The sequence below is a fragment of the Podarcis cretensis genome, assembly GCF_951804945.1.
Source record: "Podarcis cretensis genome assembly, chromosome: 11".
NCBI classification, from domain to species: Eukaryota; Metazoa; Chordata; class Lepidosauria; order Squamata; family Lacertidae; genus Podarcis; species Podarcis cretensis.
In genome coordinates, this window is record NC_137180.1 from 24,349,127 (window position 1) to 24,367,707 (window position 18,581).

The window sequence follows — 18,581 nt, forward strand, 5'->3', positions numbered from 1 at the left end:
ACCATTGTGTCTTGTTATTGGTAACACCTTGGTCTTTTCTTTAATTGCACTTCTGGGTAGGCCAGTCACTGGTCCTTCTGTCTTAATTATTCTTGGAATGTTCTCTCTCAATCTACCAAGTATCTAAGTAATCTTTACTTCACTTTATTCCTAAACCTTTCCCCCCATGTACTATTTGAAAATTGCTGTGGATCTGTGAGGCCCAGATAATAATTGCTCGGCTTGTTGCAACAATTGCAATGCGATGTGTTGGATATTGTATTTTTATTGCTTCTTTTATTTATATTTTATTTTATTGTATAAACTCTTGGAGTATTATGGAATTTCATAAGAAATAAAAGCAAGAAAAATGCAATTAAAATCACTACGACTGTTTTAGGCAATGAATGCATATGGAACAAAAAAATAGGAGGATTTATGGAAGGATTTGTGTGTGTAGGTAGGATTGGTTGTAGGTTTAAGGCAGGGGTCAGCAAACTTTTTTAGCAGGGAGCCGGTCCACTGTCCCTCAGACCTTACGGGGGGCCGGACTATATTTTGGGGGGGAAATATGAACAAATTCCTATACCGCACAAATAACCCAGAGATGCATTTTAAATAAACGGACACATTCTACTTATGTAAAAACACGCTGATTCCCGGACCGCCTGTGGGCCGGATTGAGAAGGCGATTGGGCCGGATCCAGCCCTGAGCCTTAGTTTGCCTACCCATGGTTTAAGGTGTGAGGAAATGTTTCCACTCAAAAGCTTTCCAGAAGTCCCTTAAAACTTGCTAGTATTTCCTCTCCTCCTGTCCAGCCTTTTCCCTCCCAAATGTAATCTCTGTTTTTGTTTCTTTTGCTCCTCAAACCTCAGCATGTAGCTGGTACTTCAGGCATGTCCAGATGCTGTGCCTGTGAACCTTTGTTGGGTAAGACTGCCTGCTTAGTTCCTCAAGGATAAGTTTGAGTCTGACTGAGGTGGAGGGAGATAGCTAAAGCCGCATCCTTCGACTGGTAGTGGCAGGCAGAAGGATGGGTAGCCTGGTCTGTAGGGTTGTGCCTCTTTACCTTACTGGACTGGCTTCACTGAACATATATCCAACTTTATAACAAAGTTGGTAATCATCATGTAGCTTTCTGTAATCTATTGCAGTGTTTCCCAACCTTGGGCCTCCAGCTGTTTTTGAACTACAATTCCCATCATCCCTGACCACTGGTCTTGCTAGCTAGGGATGATGGAAGTTGTAGTCCAAGAACAGCTGGAGGCCCAAGGTTGGGAAACACTGATCTATCGCACATACATTCAGTTATTTTACAGAGAAATATCTATAACTGCAGGAGTATCGTGAACCCGGCAAAGTACCGTATTTTTCCATGTATAACATGTCACTGTGTGAAAGATGCCCCCTACTTTTGGGGACTCCAATTTAAGAAAATGGGGGGAGATGGCCCAGAGTTTTTTAGAGGGGAATGCCAAAAATCACTTAGCCGACTGACAAACGCTGCCAGTCACATGCATCGCAGAAGAAAACTTTATTTTAGAGTAGAAAAACCTCATCTTATAGACAGAAAAGTACGGTAAATATAGCTTTTCCAAGGCTGTTTTAGAGGTCTGATAAAGCACGACATATGAAGCATATGGTTGGGATGGTTTAGGTAAAAGTACAAATCAGTAAAATAATCCCAATTTGTAAGAAAGAAAGGAGTTACAATGTCTAACCTTAACCTCATTTGTTAAATTCTACTCACCCCTACTGATTTAGGACTAGAAATTGTTTAGAATGATTTATTTTGGATAACAATTGGTGCCTCGGATTTGAAATTAAGTTTGTCTAATGGTAGTAAAGAGGTGGTAATATTGACATTCCAAAGCACCATGCCAGAATATACAAAAAATAAAAGGAAATACACAAAACAATAAACATAGGCATCAGGATATCTGCATGTCATCTTAGTGTAAAACAAAATCTATACCACTAGAAAACAAGCCAGAACCTCTTGTTGTGACAACCTGGGTTTGTCTCCAATGTTTGTATAGACAACCAAGGCTTGTTCTACTACAGCAATAGTGGGGGAAGAGTGCTGTGAGAACCTTTTGTTGAATGGTTTCTTTAAATGTAAAGGTTCATCATTGTTCCACCTGATGTGTATGTCTTTAAGGGGCCAGAGCAAGGGCCAGAGCAAAATAACGAGACCCAGCTTTACAGCTGTGAAACATAGCAGGTGCTGCTGAGTTGTATTAAACTGTGTCAGCAATTGGGTGTAGTATATAAGGAGCAGCACCTAGCTCTCCCATTACCCCGGGGGATGGGTTGGTGGTTGGGTCTGGTTTGTTGTTGATGTATTTAGTGTAAATGTAGTTTTTGTTTTTGTAATTAAAACCTTGTTTAAGTTATTTTTGAGTCCCTTTTTAATGCATGGTCTCCCCAGCAAGCTCTCTGCAGCGTTACTATACTGCAAAAAGCCAGCACCTTTGAGCATCATCCACCTGCTTGCTGCTCAGTCACATAAAACCATGGTTTGTTTTTACCTATAGTTTAATGTGGTTTGCAAACCAGGCCAATAAATTACATTTTTTCACTAATAGGTTCAGAATACTCATTTTATGTTCACAAATAAGAACCCAATTCTGTGGTCAGCACTGCATTGGCACAGTATGATAAGAACCTGGACACTGGCCCACGAATGGATTATATATGTACATTTCACCCCTTAATTTCAGACAGCCAAACCCTAGAAATCCCAGGCACACTGGGGTTCAGACCCACCATGTGGCCCAGTTAGACATTTGTATTTGTGAAAACTGCTTAAGTGGCTTGAAGCTATTGAAAAAGCTTCCTAGTTAGTGGCTGTGAGCCCATAATTGTGGAGAAAGTGGGCATTTACCTGGGAGCTGCTAAAATTACTCATGATTAGTCATAAACTGTGCCTTGAAGGTATGCGGCTCCTGGGCTGTGTAGCAATCTTGCTTCTGGGCTTCCCGAGGGAAGAACCTAGGCGCAAGACAGCAACTTTTTACATTTCATCTTCTATATTATTCAGCCAACAAAAGTAAATACGGTATATCCAAGCCATGTCTTTATTTTGTGGCTCACGAAGAGAGTTGAACATTTTTATAACACTATGGTGGCTTATGTTGCAGATACTCGTTCTCCCCCCGCCCCCATCCCATTATTTTTTTTTCTGTTCAAGGCCTTTTTAACTGTAGTGGGGCAAACAGAATAGGTGTTTTGTATCTTTATGACACCTCCAACTGTAGCTGATAAACAGCTCAACTTACCTGTCCCCTTCTGGCTGTCATTGTATTTCTTAGTTGTATATGAATCAAAGTAGTAAGCTGATTTTTTAAATATGCTCCTTCGTCTACATTTTATAACTGCATCTCACAGAAATTCTACATACATATCTAATTAAATAATTTATTTCAGGTGCCTTATATCTTCCTATGGAGATTGACAGGGTATTTGTTCATATGATGCTTATCACATTTTCTTTCTTCATATAAGAAGCAATATCGGTTTCTATTTAAACATTTATTTGCTAGTAGTGAATGTGTGCCCTCAAAGTATTAACTGCTAGTGTATCTCTTTCCTGCAATCCTGGCTTATGCATCTTGCCTGCTTTCTATTAACTCCCGGCCAGGAGAGTCGTTTTTTTGCATCTAGATGAGAAGACAGAAGCATTTCCACACTTGCTGAATTCTCTCTGTTGCCTGTTCAAGGCTAAGTCCTTTGCCAGTGCAAATTACTTATAATACAACAGTTTGAGAGAGAGAGAAATAAAAATTTATCCAACCAAGGATAGCACTTTGTTACTTTTTATCAAGCTCAAACAGACAGCTTTAATCCCTGGAATTATAGTCTACTATGAGAAGTCTAGCTATTCTGCAGTCTTCTGAGGATAGAAAAATAAGAGATAAAGGGGCCAAAACGGTAAAGATCCTTAATGCTGATCTAACTAGCTTATTCTGGCAGCTATGCAGAGAATCCTATGCCTGGATTTATTTATTTCAATTTTCCTTTTTATATTGCTTACAGCAACTTTCACCATCTATGGCAGGTGAAAGTGTGTTTCATAAATACAGTGGTACCTCTGGTTGCAGACACAATCCATTCCAGGGTGCCATTCGCACCCTGAAAAGTCAGTAACCAGAGTGGCGCGATAGAGCACTTCTGTGCATGCGCGAACCGCACTGAACGCTTCTGCGTGCATGGCAAAACACTTCCGGGTTTGCCACGTTCTTAACCCGAAAAAACGCAACATGAAGCGTTCGCAAGAAGAGGTAAGACTGTAATGAAGAATCTGTAATGAAGAATCTTGCGGGACTACAAAAACTAGTACACATATTAAGCTACAAACTTTTCTGCTTCATCCTTTACAATACAGAAGCTCCTATCTTGTTCACCGTGGACTCATAGGAAAGTGACAGCTGTACTCTTACTAGTGGGCTGCCAACTTTCAGAGATGTTGGGTTTCTGTTTAGAACGGGTACGTTTTAGGGCCTTTACCTGGGACACCCCAAGTAAAGCTTACAACCTCCGTAAAAATGAGAGATGGGTAAATTTCCAAAAGCTCTCTTTCGATTAACGGTTAATAGAGAGAAGTTTGTATAAGGAGGGAACATTTTACTAGCTCATCTTTGTAGTTAGATGTTGTTCGCAGTGAATTTTCATGCTTCCTTGTTTGCATTTTAAATGAGTTTTTTCTGTTCAGACAAAAATATTTACCTTGTTCAAATGTAACATTGAGGTAGCGTGTGCATTCTGATACTCATTCCAAATCTCATCAGGCTGTGACTCTGACAGTGTCATTTCCTTTCATACCAAGGTGATCGAAATGCAGTTCTTTAAAGTGAAATGTCCTAAACCAGTGTCTGGCAGCTCCTATTAACTGAAGTGCATCACAAACAGTAACAAGGTCTCTGAGGACCACTTTCCTTACAAGCTGTGTAGTCATATTTCCTCATTAGCTCGTTTCAATTGTCACTAATGCCATGTCCCAGGCTTTTGCAAAGTTGACCAAAAAACCCCCACAAAAACTATATGCATGTAGAACAGACAATTATTTTCTGTAATTCAAGATCCTTTTGAATCCATTTGATAGCTTGTGGCTTACACAGTTTAATTAGTTAACATTCACCCAGATTCAAGTCTGAGTATAAGGAAGAAACATCTTAGGAAAAATGCACAAATTGTAATGCACAATAGACAGCATCAACCTTTGATTTTAAAATATTTATTTTAGCATTTAAATTGTTGCGCTCAGTGCATAAAAAAACAGGAAGGCATGAATATAATCAAATTGCTAAAGTGTTCAAATGCACCAAAGTGGAAGTGGTGTTCTTAAATGTTTACCACTACATTTTGGCAGGAGAAGAATGAGCGTGTGTGATATTCTTTCTATACTTTATTGCTCTGCTACATTCAATGCTTTGCATTTGAGGTGCGTTGCAGTCCATGCAGTGTAATTGTTAGCTTTTAAGTATGCACCGTACTGTATTTCTGTGACTAGATAACTGTGCTGATCAGGGTGAAAGGCAATGTTGTGCAGAACTTGAAATAGGGTTCTTGTTCTTGCATTTAATGTTACAGATTTTAGTAACTCTATGTGTGTATGTTTTGATCTGAGGACATCATTTGGTTTATAGCTTTGGGAGCAATATTTCCTCTTCTATATGTGCCAGTTGGGTTGTAAAAAAGTTCAAACCAATCTCACTTGTGTGGTTTTCAAGATAGAAACATGGAAACTTTGTGGAGAACTTGCAATAGGTGCAATACGTGATTGTTACATGTTGCAACTGTTGAATTATAAGCTGAGCACCTTGTTAATAAATTCATAGTGTTTCTTCTGAAACAAGCAAACATTGGCATTTCTAAAATGTATAACATAAAGGAAATGGTTCACACAATGGAATTTTGATTGTGTTTACTCCTATGTTTTTGTTTTTATAAGTTTCAAGAAAAGGCTACAAAATGTAATAATAATAAACACAATTCTATAATTGTCTTACAAACTAACAAACACTTTGGAACTTAAATCTCCATTCTAATTAATGAATGTTTCTGTAGCTAAACATTTGTGCTCAAGTAGTGGGTGATATTTCATGCTTGGATGTTTGCTGACGTCTGTAATAATCACTTTGGACATACAGCAATGAATCAAGGTACCTAATTTGTAATTATTGTGAGTAGTATCTGAAGTTCCATTAAAATTGTAAACTGCATTATAATAGTATCTCAAAGTTAGATGAAGGTTAAAATACTTTATGATTATTGTTTTTACTCTAACTGTGTTACAAATATTGTGTTACTATTCAACATTTTGTTATCAGTCTGAAACAGTTGTGTAATATTTCAAAATTAAGAACACAGGACTGAATGATGCAAGTCCTTTATGTTGTCAAAATTTCTGTTTTCCATCTTGTTGAAATGATCAGAATCACTCGGATTGATAAGTAAGGCTGTAATGTATTCTGAAATAGCCTCATATATACACACAACAAATTAAAAGTTTGATTTCTCAATTAATAATTTACATTCTAAAAATCTAGTAGTCATTGGTCTCTCATTACTGTATGTAAGCACTCATTAATCGAGATCTCTATGTATTCCAGATGTGTAGAAGTCATTGCTAAAGAAGGGCAGAACTTGAAAGAACTTTATTTGGTGTCCTGTAAGATCACAGACTATGGTATGTAATAGTAACTTTTAAAACACATTTATGCCATCAAGAAGAGTTAATTGTAGTTGATATTTTTAGATTTCTCCATTCTGAAAAGTTTGAAGAAATGTTCATCATAAATATGTAGCTTCAAAACTTATTTGTAAGCAATTGCAACATAATCTGTTGGTTACAGTCACTGCCCACTATGGTGAGATGTATTGCATTTCTATTAAAATGATAGTAATTATGTCTAAATTTGCAACTATCTTAATGATAATAATACATGCACATTTTATGCAAATTGGTATCCTCTTTTCTCTTTTTTTGAGATTCAATTCCTCTTTCAGGCAATGCATAAGTTGCCACTGTATTTGTTGTGAGCTTCCAGGCAACCGGTGGTTTAAAACTACAAGTCTGCCTTTGCTTTCGTCTGTGAGTCCCCATATGTTGTTGAACTACAACTCCCATCACCCCCAGCTAGCAAGGCCAGAACTCAGGGATGATAGGAGTTGTAGTCCAACAACATCTAGGGACCCACAGATTGAGAACCACTAAGCACTTCCATATCTAGTTGCAGTGGCTTCCAGAGATTGAACAATAACAATAACTGGCTTTTCAATAGAGCATTGTGCTAAATCATAGCTAAGCGTTCTTAAACTTGGATTTGGTGTAATGTCTCAATTAATTCATTGTTCAACTAAACACAGCTTTGACATATTTAAGGCAGCTTCAAGCATTACATAGCAAGCTTGAAACATGGTGTGGGGGCTGCTATCCAAACATGTTATGTGTGTATTCGTGTTTAAATTGAATATGACTCAGATAAGTAACTCTTGGGGAGAAAAATGGGAAAAGCAGCTAAGTGGTCTAAGAGTTTGAATTTATTTTCCATGTTTTGTATAGATAATTTTTTTGCATGGGGAGGGGAGATTTGGAGACTTCAGAGTTTAGTGCTTTTATAAGAGAACTGTATGGGAAACAACCAAGCTAACATTTTCTGTACTTAAAAGATGAGTGTAAAGTATTAAATATGGTTTTGGATCACAGAACCAACTAGGTTTAAGTTTAGTTGGCTTGACTTGCACACTTTCCAGCTAAGCTCTCATTTTGGGACAGGCTGTCAAGAAGTCAAGCCGTATCTTTATTCAGATATATGCATGTTAAAAAACCTTAATATAAATATTGACTTCCAGGAATAATACTGTTGACCGTCCTGCAAAAGCCTGAAAATAATGTAACTTTTATTTGTAAGTCTTAGGATATCTAGTATGACAGATAAAGACTAGTCACCCAAGTCAGCCTGTAAATCACATAAATTATCCTTTAAAAAAGAAAGTTATATTAAAACTTTGTTGAGAATATTCTTAACAATCACTCATGCAAAAAGAACATTTTCTACCATCTGCCAGCGCTATATGTAATTCATAACTATCAGAAATCAATTTTCTTTAAATAACTTCTAAGAATACTCCTGATGTCATGAAAATTCCAGGCAATTTTCTTTGAGAGTTGGTTTGGAATGCCACTGTGCATCTCAAAGCCCCATATAGTGAGGTAAATTACAGCAATAGCATATTTCTCAACTATAAGAATTGCAGATCTTTTGTCTCGTGGTACATTATGGAGGATTTTCAATTTGAGAAAGACAGTTAAGCCGAACTTTTAATTTTTTTGGTAAGTGTAAAATGATGCACTGCCCCTGTTATCAGCACCTTCTTCGCCCACTAAGTAAGTATACAGGGAAATAGCAGGTTGGAAGAAAGTGTGCTTTGAATGTGGCTTGTCACTATGCCCCAAACTAGAGCACCATATGCTCTTACCTGTATTTTACATTCCATTGCAGAAGTCTCATATATGCCTCCCTGTTTAAAGGCATCTATTGCCTTCATTTAAATTCCTCTAAAGTGATTTTTTTGCTCTCCTCTGAGGGTTTATTTTGCTTCCTGGATAGCAAACTGTGGGAAACGACATATTTGAAAATGCAAGATTAAATGCTAACTTAACATTTCATCCTCTTAAAACTAAAGTGTTGTTCCCCAGGGTCCTAGAATCTATTAACAACTCTTTCATATATATAAAAAATATTACTACAAAAACCAAGCAATTGCTTCATCTTTGGGGGGGGGGGATAAGTGACCTCTATTTACTTTATTGTATTTTAGTTATTAGGTTTGTATCCAACTATTCATCCAAATATAGAATACTTCAAATCTATTCAAAGGTACAATATCATCTGTTGGTGTGTGGGGTCCATATGGGGTTGTTTCCGCTGGTCCCTGGCACTTGACATAATCACAGGCAAGTATCCAGATTTCTCCCTGCAGGAGGAGGGGTAGAAAGAGTTGAAGATGAATTCCAGAGCTGGTTGATAGTGAAGATACCAACTCACAAAAGCAACTCCTTCTGCTTGCCTATCCATTTGCTCTGTAGTCAGAGACCACAGATAAAGCACAACCTGTAAATAAAAGTTCAGGTATTTGGCAGAAGCCTCCTGGATCACATTAAAATGTGTTCCCTAATTCCTGAGGGACGTCATACACCAATTGTCAAACTGGATTCCCCAACATTACCTTTAGGAACTGACCCCTAAGGAAAGACTGGGAACAGTGCTCCCTGGCCAAACAGTCCAGAAGAATATAGTGGTCAACAGACTGGAAGCTGCTGAGAGGTCCAACAGGGACTTATTCCCCCTGTCTAGTTTGCTATGTGATCTCTGTAAAGCCAGGTAACTTGTTTGCCTCAACTGGACAGGATGTTCAGGAGCAATTATGTCAAACTTCCTGGTTGTTTCCCCATCCTAGAGACTGATAAGTGCTTTGACAGAATCATCAAGTGACAAAATAGGAAACTTCCCCAAGGCACCCAGAAAACTGTTGGGATCCATCTTAACTTCTTTTTAATAGGTCCTCTCTCCTGTGGAAGTTAGGAGTTCCTGTAATTCTCAACTCAACATATAGTAAGGCTATGAAGCATCTGCCTGGAAGTGGAAATCACTCAGTACCATCAGTCTGGGAGATTCCATGCCCAGGACTACCCAGTTAGCTCAATTAGGGTGACTGTTGGGCAGCAGGGTCCCCATTCTGTTGGCAGCTGTCCTCACAAACAAAAAAACTCAATACTGGTAGATAGCTGAAGAGGGCACCTCATCTGAGGAATGGAATTACAGTAGGTGTGAACAACTCTACTCATCTTAGATAGCACTGAATGGAGAAACCTCACAGATATACTGATTTTGTTAAAATAATATAAATATCATAGTACTAGGAACAGCCACCTCTTTGCGAACCCCTTCCTGCACCCCTCCCCCACACCTCTTCCTTTACACCTGACCCCAAAAACCCTCCCTTTACACCTCACCCATTGCCTATCTCCACCCCAAGCCCCATCTCTGTTTAAAGGTGGAGGAGCTCAGAGAGGAACTAGTCCCCTCCATTTTTGTGTGTGTCACAGAGTGGCTCCATTTTTTTTTTTACGCCTTGCACCTGAGCAGCTGCCGCACCTTCCAACTTGACTGTCTGCAGTCCCGGTCACCTTCCGGCTTCCTTCCCCGCCCGGCCCATTCCCAATTGGTGTGTTTGTGACCAGCACACTGAGTGTTGTTTCCTCCGGCTCAGCCAGGAGTCCCTCAGGCATGAAGCCACCAGCTCCTCAGCAGGCAGTTGCCAGCAGTAGCAGTCTGTCATGGAGGGTCATGTCATTGTGTCTCTTCCTTGTCACGCCAGTCAGCCAGCCTCTTTCCCTAGCTAGGGTGCTCCAGGCTTGGGGGAGTGCCATCCTAGGGGCTCCGGTTGCTCTCAGGTTCTTGCTCCCTGGCCACCTGCCCTTGTGCAATTGTGCTGGTGGCACTTGTAAGCTCTTGGTGGCATGCCATTGTCTCCATTGCTGCCGCTGCCTGTTAAGTGCTGCTGTAGCGGTAGGGAGCCTGCCCGTTTTGGTCACGCTCCCTCCTTCCTGCTGTTCTGGCGGCATTCTGGAGTTGGTGCAGCCACGCAAATAGCAGAGCGTCACAACAACTTTACATTTTTACTTATATAGGGAAATAATAATTATTAAACAGATAATGTAAAATAAAAAGTAAACTTGCTTTTACAGTATGCAAATGTTGAAAACCCATTCACTAACTGATCGTCATTTCAGCTTTTCAATTAAAAATACTTTTCTAAATGAGAAGTGCAAATTGCCTCTTTGTATATTACGGCTTGTGGCAGCAAGTCTAAGCACAAGTGCATTTGTATTTCTATTTTTCTGCCTCTTGCCACTTGTGAATCTAGTAGGCTCAGTTATTGTGATCCAGAAACCTTGCCTTTCAGGACTAAGCAGCCTCAGTGAATTGCCATTTCATCTTGCTGAACGGAAGCTTCTACAGAACTCAACTTAGTGCCTTTAAAAAAAAAAAAATCCAAAGTAATTTAAATGTATGTATTCTAGTTCTTCCATAAGTCAAGTGGAATGATTCTAGTTTTTGAAATGTCAGGGATCTTTTTGACCTAACTAAGCTAATGGCATACTTTATTTGCAATTCTCTTTCATCCAGTGCCCTGTTCTTGCTTATTTATTAACTGTACATACTGAAATACATTGCATCTAATTACAAAATGCCAAGAGCTCATAAGAAATGCTTCCATAAATATGTAACCACTTGGGCCTTAGTACACAAAAAAGAGAATATTTCAAGCAGAAGATATGTGGCCAATTTCTATAATAAAGAAAATAGGTCCTGAGATTCAGCAGTGTCTTTGAGAAAATAAAGTGGCCTCTGAAAACTGAAAAATTATAAGAGCACAGATTTCTTTTGAAAAGATAAATATTTGTAACACTAAACATTTCTAAAATCCTATGTGCCTTACCTAATTAACCTGGGTAGTCTTTTTTATTTGACTATATGTGTGGTTTGTCAAAGAGTAAATGGTGTAATGATCTCAGGCAGGCAAGCAAGCCCTGATAAGACGTAATGAGACTCTGGCAGTTTTATGGCATGTTTATTTACAATTTACATCCAGAGCGCAGTTCCAAGCCTGGCACTCTTAGCTACAAGTTGGTCACTCTGAGTGTCCGTCCCTTTTGCAGCACGAAGCGTGCCAAAGTCCATCCCTTTGCTCTCTTGTACTTCCATTGCATTTTAAACCTTTCAGCTCTTCTGGTTCAGGGAGAAGGTGGGTGAACTCCCCCATACCCCACTATCAAACAAAGATCCTGCTAACCGCCGCCTACCTCCTGGTTGCATAGCGACCCTCTCAATGCCATCTACCTCCTTCCCTCCCTCTGCCTGTGAGCTTTCCAAGTCTGCTGCTCTGAGTCTGGGAACTCTTGATGAAGGGGGGCTGAACTAACCCACTCTTGTTCTGTCTGTGGCTGCAATCCCTCGCCTCCAGAGTCAGACTCTGTCTCCCTTTGTACTGGCATTCCTTCCTCTCCAGAGTCCGACTCTTCCCAGGCATTCAATTCAGCCATGTCCCTGACAAATGGTAAGTTAGCTGTAGTGTAGGGTTGCCATATTTCAAAAAGTGAAAATTCGGACACAAAAGTTGTTACACATTGACGAATCCCAGCTATGTCTGGGAAATTCCGGACGTATGGCAGTCTTAGTGTAATGACAAAAGTGTAGGACTTGCACCAGAAATCAAATGCCTCTCAGTCATGAACACACTAACCTTGTGCTGTAGGGTTTTGGGGATAAAATGAGATCACTCCAGATATGAAATTTTGAAGCTGGGGAGGGGCAGGGGAACAAGTTTGTCTCTCTCTTCTCTCCCCGCCAGATTTTTCATAATTTTTCATGAAATTTTAAATTATAACAATTTGCATACTGTTTAACTATAAATAAAACCTCCAAGAAGTTGACAGAAGATAAAATATACAAGTATTGATAAAAATTCAAAAAAAGTTTTGAAAAATTCAAAAAAGATTTAAGCTAAAATTACAGATTAAAACACCTGCCAACTTTTACACGTCCAAGTAGATTTGCCTAAACAAAAAAAATTTATAGCAGGTGTCAGGAAGAGTACAGTGAAGGCAACTGCTTGATGTCAATAGGCAGGGAATCAGAGAGTGCAGATGCTGTTGTGCTAAAAAAAGCTATTTCTTACAAGTGTGGGACAATTATGTGGCACTTGTAAAAGTGCCGTTTTGTTTTGTTATCAGTGAACATTTCCTACTGTTTGTGTTCTGTTTTGAGTTGCAATTTTTGCTTACTTTTATTGATTTTGAATTTGTTAGCCATTTTGTGCTCTTTAGAAAAGGCAGTGCAAAGCCATCTTATAGATAAATGAATTTCCTCTGGATGGAAGATCTGGTTTCCGTCCTGGGTAGTCTTAAATTGAGGTACTAACAGGCCACTCCCAGACCTGTTGTACTTCAGGGATGAAATAATGCCTGTAAAATCAGACCATTTGTTTGAAAGAGAGGGGGAGAAGCTGTTCAAGGCGGCTTGATACTTTAAAATTAATAATACTCTAATTTTTTTAAAATAATATTTATTACTTTTAAAACTTACAAAAAGGAAAGAAAAGAAAAACAACAAGAAAAGGAAAAAACAATACAATACAATATATAAACAATACAAAACACAACATTAACCTAAACCTCCTCTCACCTCCTTTTTTGTATTCCACTTCTATTAATTGTTTCAGCAATTCCTTTCCATCTTTCTCTATTTTCTGGCATATAAATATCTTAACTTATTTTTACCCTCATTTTCCATTAATACTATAATGCTTATTTATGCTTAACTCCTTATAACATTTCAACTAAAGCCATAAGATTTCATTCCGCGAGTAGGGGAGGCGCAAAAGGTGCCAGCCGAATCCCAGGTTCATAGGCTTCTCCCGCCTGTGATTCGCCGTGGCGGCCAGACCCTGTTTCCACGGAGTAAATTCCTCCTGATCAGAGGAATTCCGCCATTGCCAGAGGCGCTAACCCGGAAGTCTAAAATTAATAATACTCTAAATACAATCAGCTGTTTCACAGATGCTGGGTGTAAGTTATGATTGTGTCAGCGCCATTTATTTATCTGGATTTTTCAGCCCCACCAGATTCCTGAAGGTTTTTTATTTTTCCATTAATGTTGTCGTTTTTGTGTTATCAGCTTTACAACTGTTTTCACTTTGTTTCATGAAGCAACACAATATTAATTTGCTCAATTTACATGAAGATTCAATAAGTTTAAATAAATATCTGTATTTTTGAAGTCTGAACTGCACAATGTGTTCCTGAGCGGTATTTTCAGCTTTATGGTTTGGTGCCTATTAGGAGTACTTTTGACAGCACATTTTAGAATCCATTTTAATACACAGACACTTACAGATGTTTGCCTGTTCACTTTCTATAATAATTGTTATTTACCTAGAAACATAGAGTAACAAATATTTCATTAATTCAAAATAAAAATGCTGAAATTTGTTCCTTCCCCATCATGCACTCACTGTTTGATCTTTACAATGTTAGTGTAGTGATCAGCTAAGCTTCATTTTACTAACTGGATGTTAATGTTGTAAATATTCAACAGCAGAATGATATTTTTATACTAAGGTACTTATATTGGCCTTTTGTATAAGTAAACTTGCAATGCCTTATACGATTGAGTCATACTGCTTCACAGCAGTTGGCTGGAGTAGATGGCTTTTTAGTCCCTTCCAATTCTGTAACTTCTTTTCATGTACATGAGATAACTGGCCATGCGTACTGTTATAATAGCTTGAGAATCTTGGAGCTTGAGCTAGATAGTTTCATTTATTATTCAAATAAACTATTACTTCCCAAACACAGTGTCTACCATAGCTGTACAGGTTTGGCCTTAGGAAAGAGCAGAATCCTCATGACTGAAGGAATCCTCATTGAGCAACTGAAACAGAGACTGCTTTTCTTTACAGCTATTTTTCCTTTACAGCTATGTTGTTTTTAAGATCATAAAGATTTTAGTTGCAACTGTGTGGTAGACATCTGGAGCATTACGTTCCTACATACTGGTGTTGGAATGTAAGGCCACCATTTATAATTGTTTCCAAAGATATTGATGAGACATGATAAACATCTTAAATCTGTTAATCCTCTAGGATTAGCTGCAGCCAAGTTTGTTTTAGCAAAAAGTGTGTCCTCATGAGTGAAACAACCTTAGAGTTTGAAAGACAGACACTTCTGTGATGTTGAAAAGATCGTAATTGTTTGTATCCTTTGCACTAGTGCAGTGTTTACCAAACTTGAGTCTCCAGCTGTTTTTGAACTACAACTCACTTCATCACTAGCTAGCAGGACCAGTGGTCAGGGATGATGGGAATTGTAGTCCAAAAACAGCTGGAGACCCAAGTTTGGGAAACACTGCAGTAGATCATCAGTTTGAACTTCATTGGAATAATGGAATTAAGCTAAATGTGAAAGCAATAAACTTAAACTTATTTGTTTACTTGGCCCAGTTATTTCACACACTGCTTTTTGCGCACACAAATTTTTTACTGGCACTCAAATGGGCTACTTGTCTGAGCACACTAACATGTGAACTAATTTTAATTGCAGCGGCAGAAACTTCTGCGATCCGTTACATATATCTTGAGACTTTGCTTGCCGCTGCTGTTATTTGTGAGCAGGTGGCGCTGTGGGTTAAACCACAGAGCCTAGGACTTGCCGATCAGAAGGTCGGCAGTTCGAATCCCTGCAACGGGGTGAGCTCCCATTGCTCGGTTCCTGCTCCTGCCAACCTAGCAGTTCAAAAGCACATCAAAGTGCAAGTAGATAAATAGGTACCACTCTGGCGGGAAGGTAAACGGCGTTTCCATGCGCTGCTCTGGTTCACCAGAAGCAGCTTAGTCATGCTGGCCACATGACCCGGAAGCTGTACGCCGGCTCCCTCGGCCAATAAAGCGAGATGAGCGCCGCAAACCCAGAGTTGGTCATGAGTGGACCTATTGGTCAGGGGTCCCTTTACCTTTACCTTACTTCCCTATGCTACTGTTTAATGGAAGCCTAAAATAAATGAGGTGTTACAGCATCCTAGAAAACTGTTGGGTTGTATCCAGTTATGTCCTCCTTTCACGAGAAGGGTTTTTGGTTCAGCTGAGCCTTCTGTGAGCAGAGGAGGGGAGAAGCTTTTACAAACTCTCCCATTCACTCTGCTGCACCCCTCCAAACCTAAGGGGTTGGGAGACCTTTTGGAACAGGAAGTAGCACATGGGAGTACAGAAGAAGCAGAAATTCTTGAAAATCATTTCCCTTCCCCTTCCATTCATTGAAACCTCTGCTGGAGCAATGAACCTTCCACGGTGGAAGGACACCATTGAAATTAAGCCTTCATTTCGCTGATAATGTAGGGACTACTGCAGCATGGTTTTTTTTTTTTAAGACAAAGCTCATCAGTTCTACAATAAACACTCATTTTCTTTATAATCTTCATTGTATTGTACCCTTTTAGTTAACTTCTGGGTGAAAATATATAAATTGTTATACTTTTCCACAAAGACTGTACTTCTTAGTCAGGCTGATGATCAGCTTCACTTATAGTATTCAAAGCACATTTAGAGTGCATGTCTTGGGGTTGGGAGGTGGGTGTCTGTTGCATTTTTAAAAGCGCTATCCTTTACATATCTACTCAAGAACAGCAGCCATTGAGTTCAGTGGAACTTATTTCTTGATAAATGTGTATAAAGCCATATCCATATATTTTAAATACATGAAGAAGTCAACCAGATAACTGGCCTATCCTACTAGCATATTTTCATTTTGCTTATTATAACGGAAATAGAAATAATAATGTACAGGCGAACAACAACCAAAATTGATTGTTACATTCTGTCAACAATGTTCTGTTTCTAATGGAGTGAAAAGGCAAAATAAAAAAGTTAACATAACTTGTTCGTTTTTCTTAAATATATTCACAGTACTAAAGCATCACGCTGCACATCTGTGCAGTGATATAATATCCACTGTAATGGCAGTTTTGGATATCTAAAGACTAAAGTCGAATTGTCTTTTTATTAGACAATATACTCCCTAACTTATTTTAACTCTTTCTGTAATTCATTATTGAAGTACAACAACTGACACACATTGAAATGTATACCCTTAGTAGGCTACCAGCTAATTTGATTAGGATTCTTATTGTTGGACTCTTAGCTCTCATCAGTAAAACTTGCTTCTTGAATTTTATTGATTTACAACCATCTCACCACAATATAGAAGGGTTTCTAAATTAATAAATTCAGAAAGAGGTATTTCATTATAAGGACATATACATTTTGATTAGTATCATTTAACTTGTTGGCTGCAGAGCAGTTCCCATAAAGCACTAGTTTAGCCCTATTCTTATCTGATGAAATCTCTATATTCCAAGGATGCTGGCGCTGTACCAGAAGTCCTCTAATATGGAGAGGTAGTTCATGACAAGCAAAGGTTTCCTACACCTTAGCTAGGTATGTCTGTAAGCTCATCTGTTCAACTCACACCCCTCCCAACTCTCATGTGAGGCTTCAGTTCTATTAATCTTGAATATCCTGGGAGTATAAGAAGCATAAACTTCTGGATACTTCTTGGTGAGCATAGAAGAGCTTCTTATTGCTATTAATTTCATCAAGAGATGAAAACAGAACATAGTGCAATAAAACAATTGTATATGTCCATAGTTAAGGCAGAGCAGTGCTAATTGCTGTTGGCTGCTGAAATGAAAACACATTTGACTACCTTTATAAAGAAAAAAACGAGAACTGGTAAAGTAAGTCTATTTCATCAGTTGCCTAAAAAATAGTAAGAAAGCAGTCTGTATGTTTCTTGAAGCTGTGAATAAAGTACTGCTTCACCGAGGAGATGTGGATCTTTGTGCTGTGTGCAAAAAATGTACTGTATTGTTGCATAGAGACCATGAAAGCAATTTTTCCACTCTTCACTTGGGCTGGGGGGAGCCACTGGGCAATAGTGATAGTTTTTCCACACTGCTCTGACCCCAAGTAAGTCTCTGTGAAATCATTTTTTAGACAAAAAGGGGGAAGTGACGATGCATGCAAGGTATTGCTGCATTAGTCTTTTCCAATTAGGTGAGCTGACCTGCCGAGTGACTGATCTAGAAAGAAGAATGGTTGCAGCTTACAACACGATCCAAGCAGAACAGTCAGAACAAACTATTGTAAAACAGTTTTGCTGAATATATTAGGTAAAGAAAAGGGAGCACTAGGATGGAGGTTGCAAAATGGGGAAAGAGTCACAGAAACAAATTACATAGATGGTAAAGCTGTTGGAGGGCAATGAGGGATGGACTCTATATTCTTCAAAGAAAATAGCTTCCTGAAGTTTTGATTTAAAATCATAGCTGGGTTTATTTGCAGGCTTCTCAGAAAATACCTCTGGGACAACAGAGCAGTTCCTGATTTAAAATAAAAAATAACAATTGACAGTGGGGCAAAAACAGTTTAATAGGTGGAGAGAAATAACTTGAGCAAAAGAAATAACTTGAGCAATAAAAGCAGTTCTGTTCAGCTCCATTTCTGAATTTCACAGAGTCAACGAAGAAAATAAGTTTTAATATGGCAAATTTCATTGTGATTATATCAAGTAAGTGACTGGGAATTGTTATTGTGCTGCAAAAGGCTAGCATGGCTCTCCCTTCTAGGTTTTATTGAGGAATAGAAATTTGTAAACTCCATAGCTAGATAATTGCCACCGCAACCAAGTTAGGGATACAGTTTACATTAAAATTTGGTTGGAAGAAAAAGGTATACAATAAAAAAATAACGTTCCTTCTGAAATGTCATTGATTGTTGAAATACCGTTCCAGTTTTCCTCTCCCATTTTTCCTTATCTTCCTCCTTGCCTTCGCCATCCTGGGTGTGAGCTGGAAGACACCAAGGGAGTCATGACACTCCTGTAGACAATGTATTGTGTCAGATTCCTGTTTTTGACTGTTTCCCATTGTTTTACATGCAAATCTATTATTGTAAGATGTAAAACAATGGGAAGCAG

At 38.7% G+C, this 18,581-nt stretch overlaps 2 protein-coding genes across 2 annotated transcripts in view; both read left to right on the forward strand.

Annotated features, from left to right (window-relative positions):
* Positions 1 to 18,581, forward strand: part of LOC307226668 (general transcription factor II-I repeat domain-containing protein 2-like) — a 662,775-nt gene that overhangs the window by 150,922 nt on the left and 493,272 nt on the right. The window lies entirely within an intron of this gene.
* The window catches only part of FBXL17 (F-box and leucine rich repeat protein 17), a 149,998-nt gene that overhangs the window by 88,928 nt on the left and 42,489 nt on the right, over positions 1 to 18,581 (forward strand). Inside the window, exon 7 of the mRNA XM_079995532.1 lies at positions 6,595 to 6,671. Coding sequence (XP_079851658.1) covers positions 6,595 to 6,671 — 77 coding nt within the window. The remainder of the gene's footprint in view (positions 1 to 6,594; positions 6,672 to 18,581) is intronic.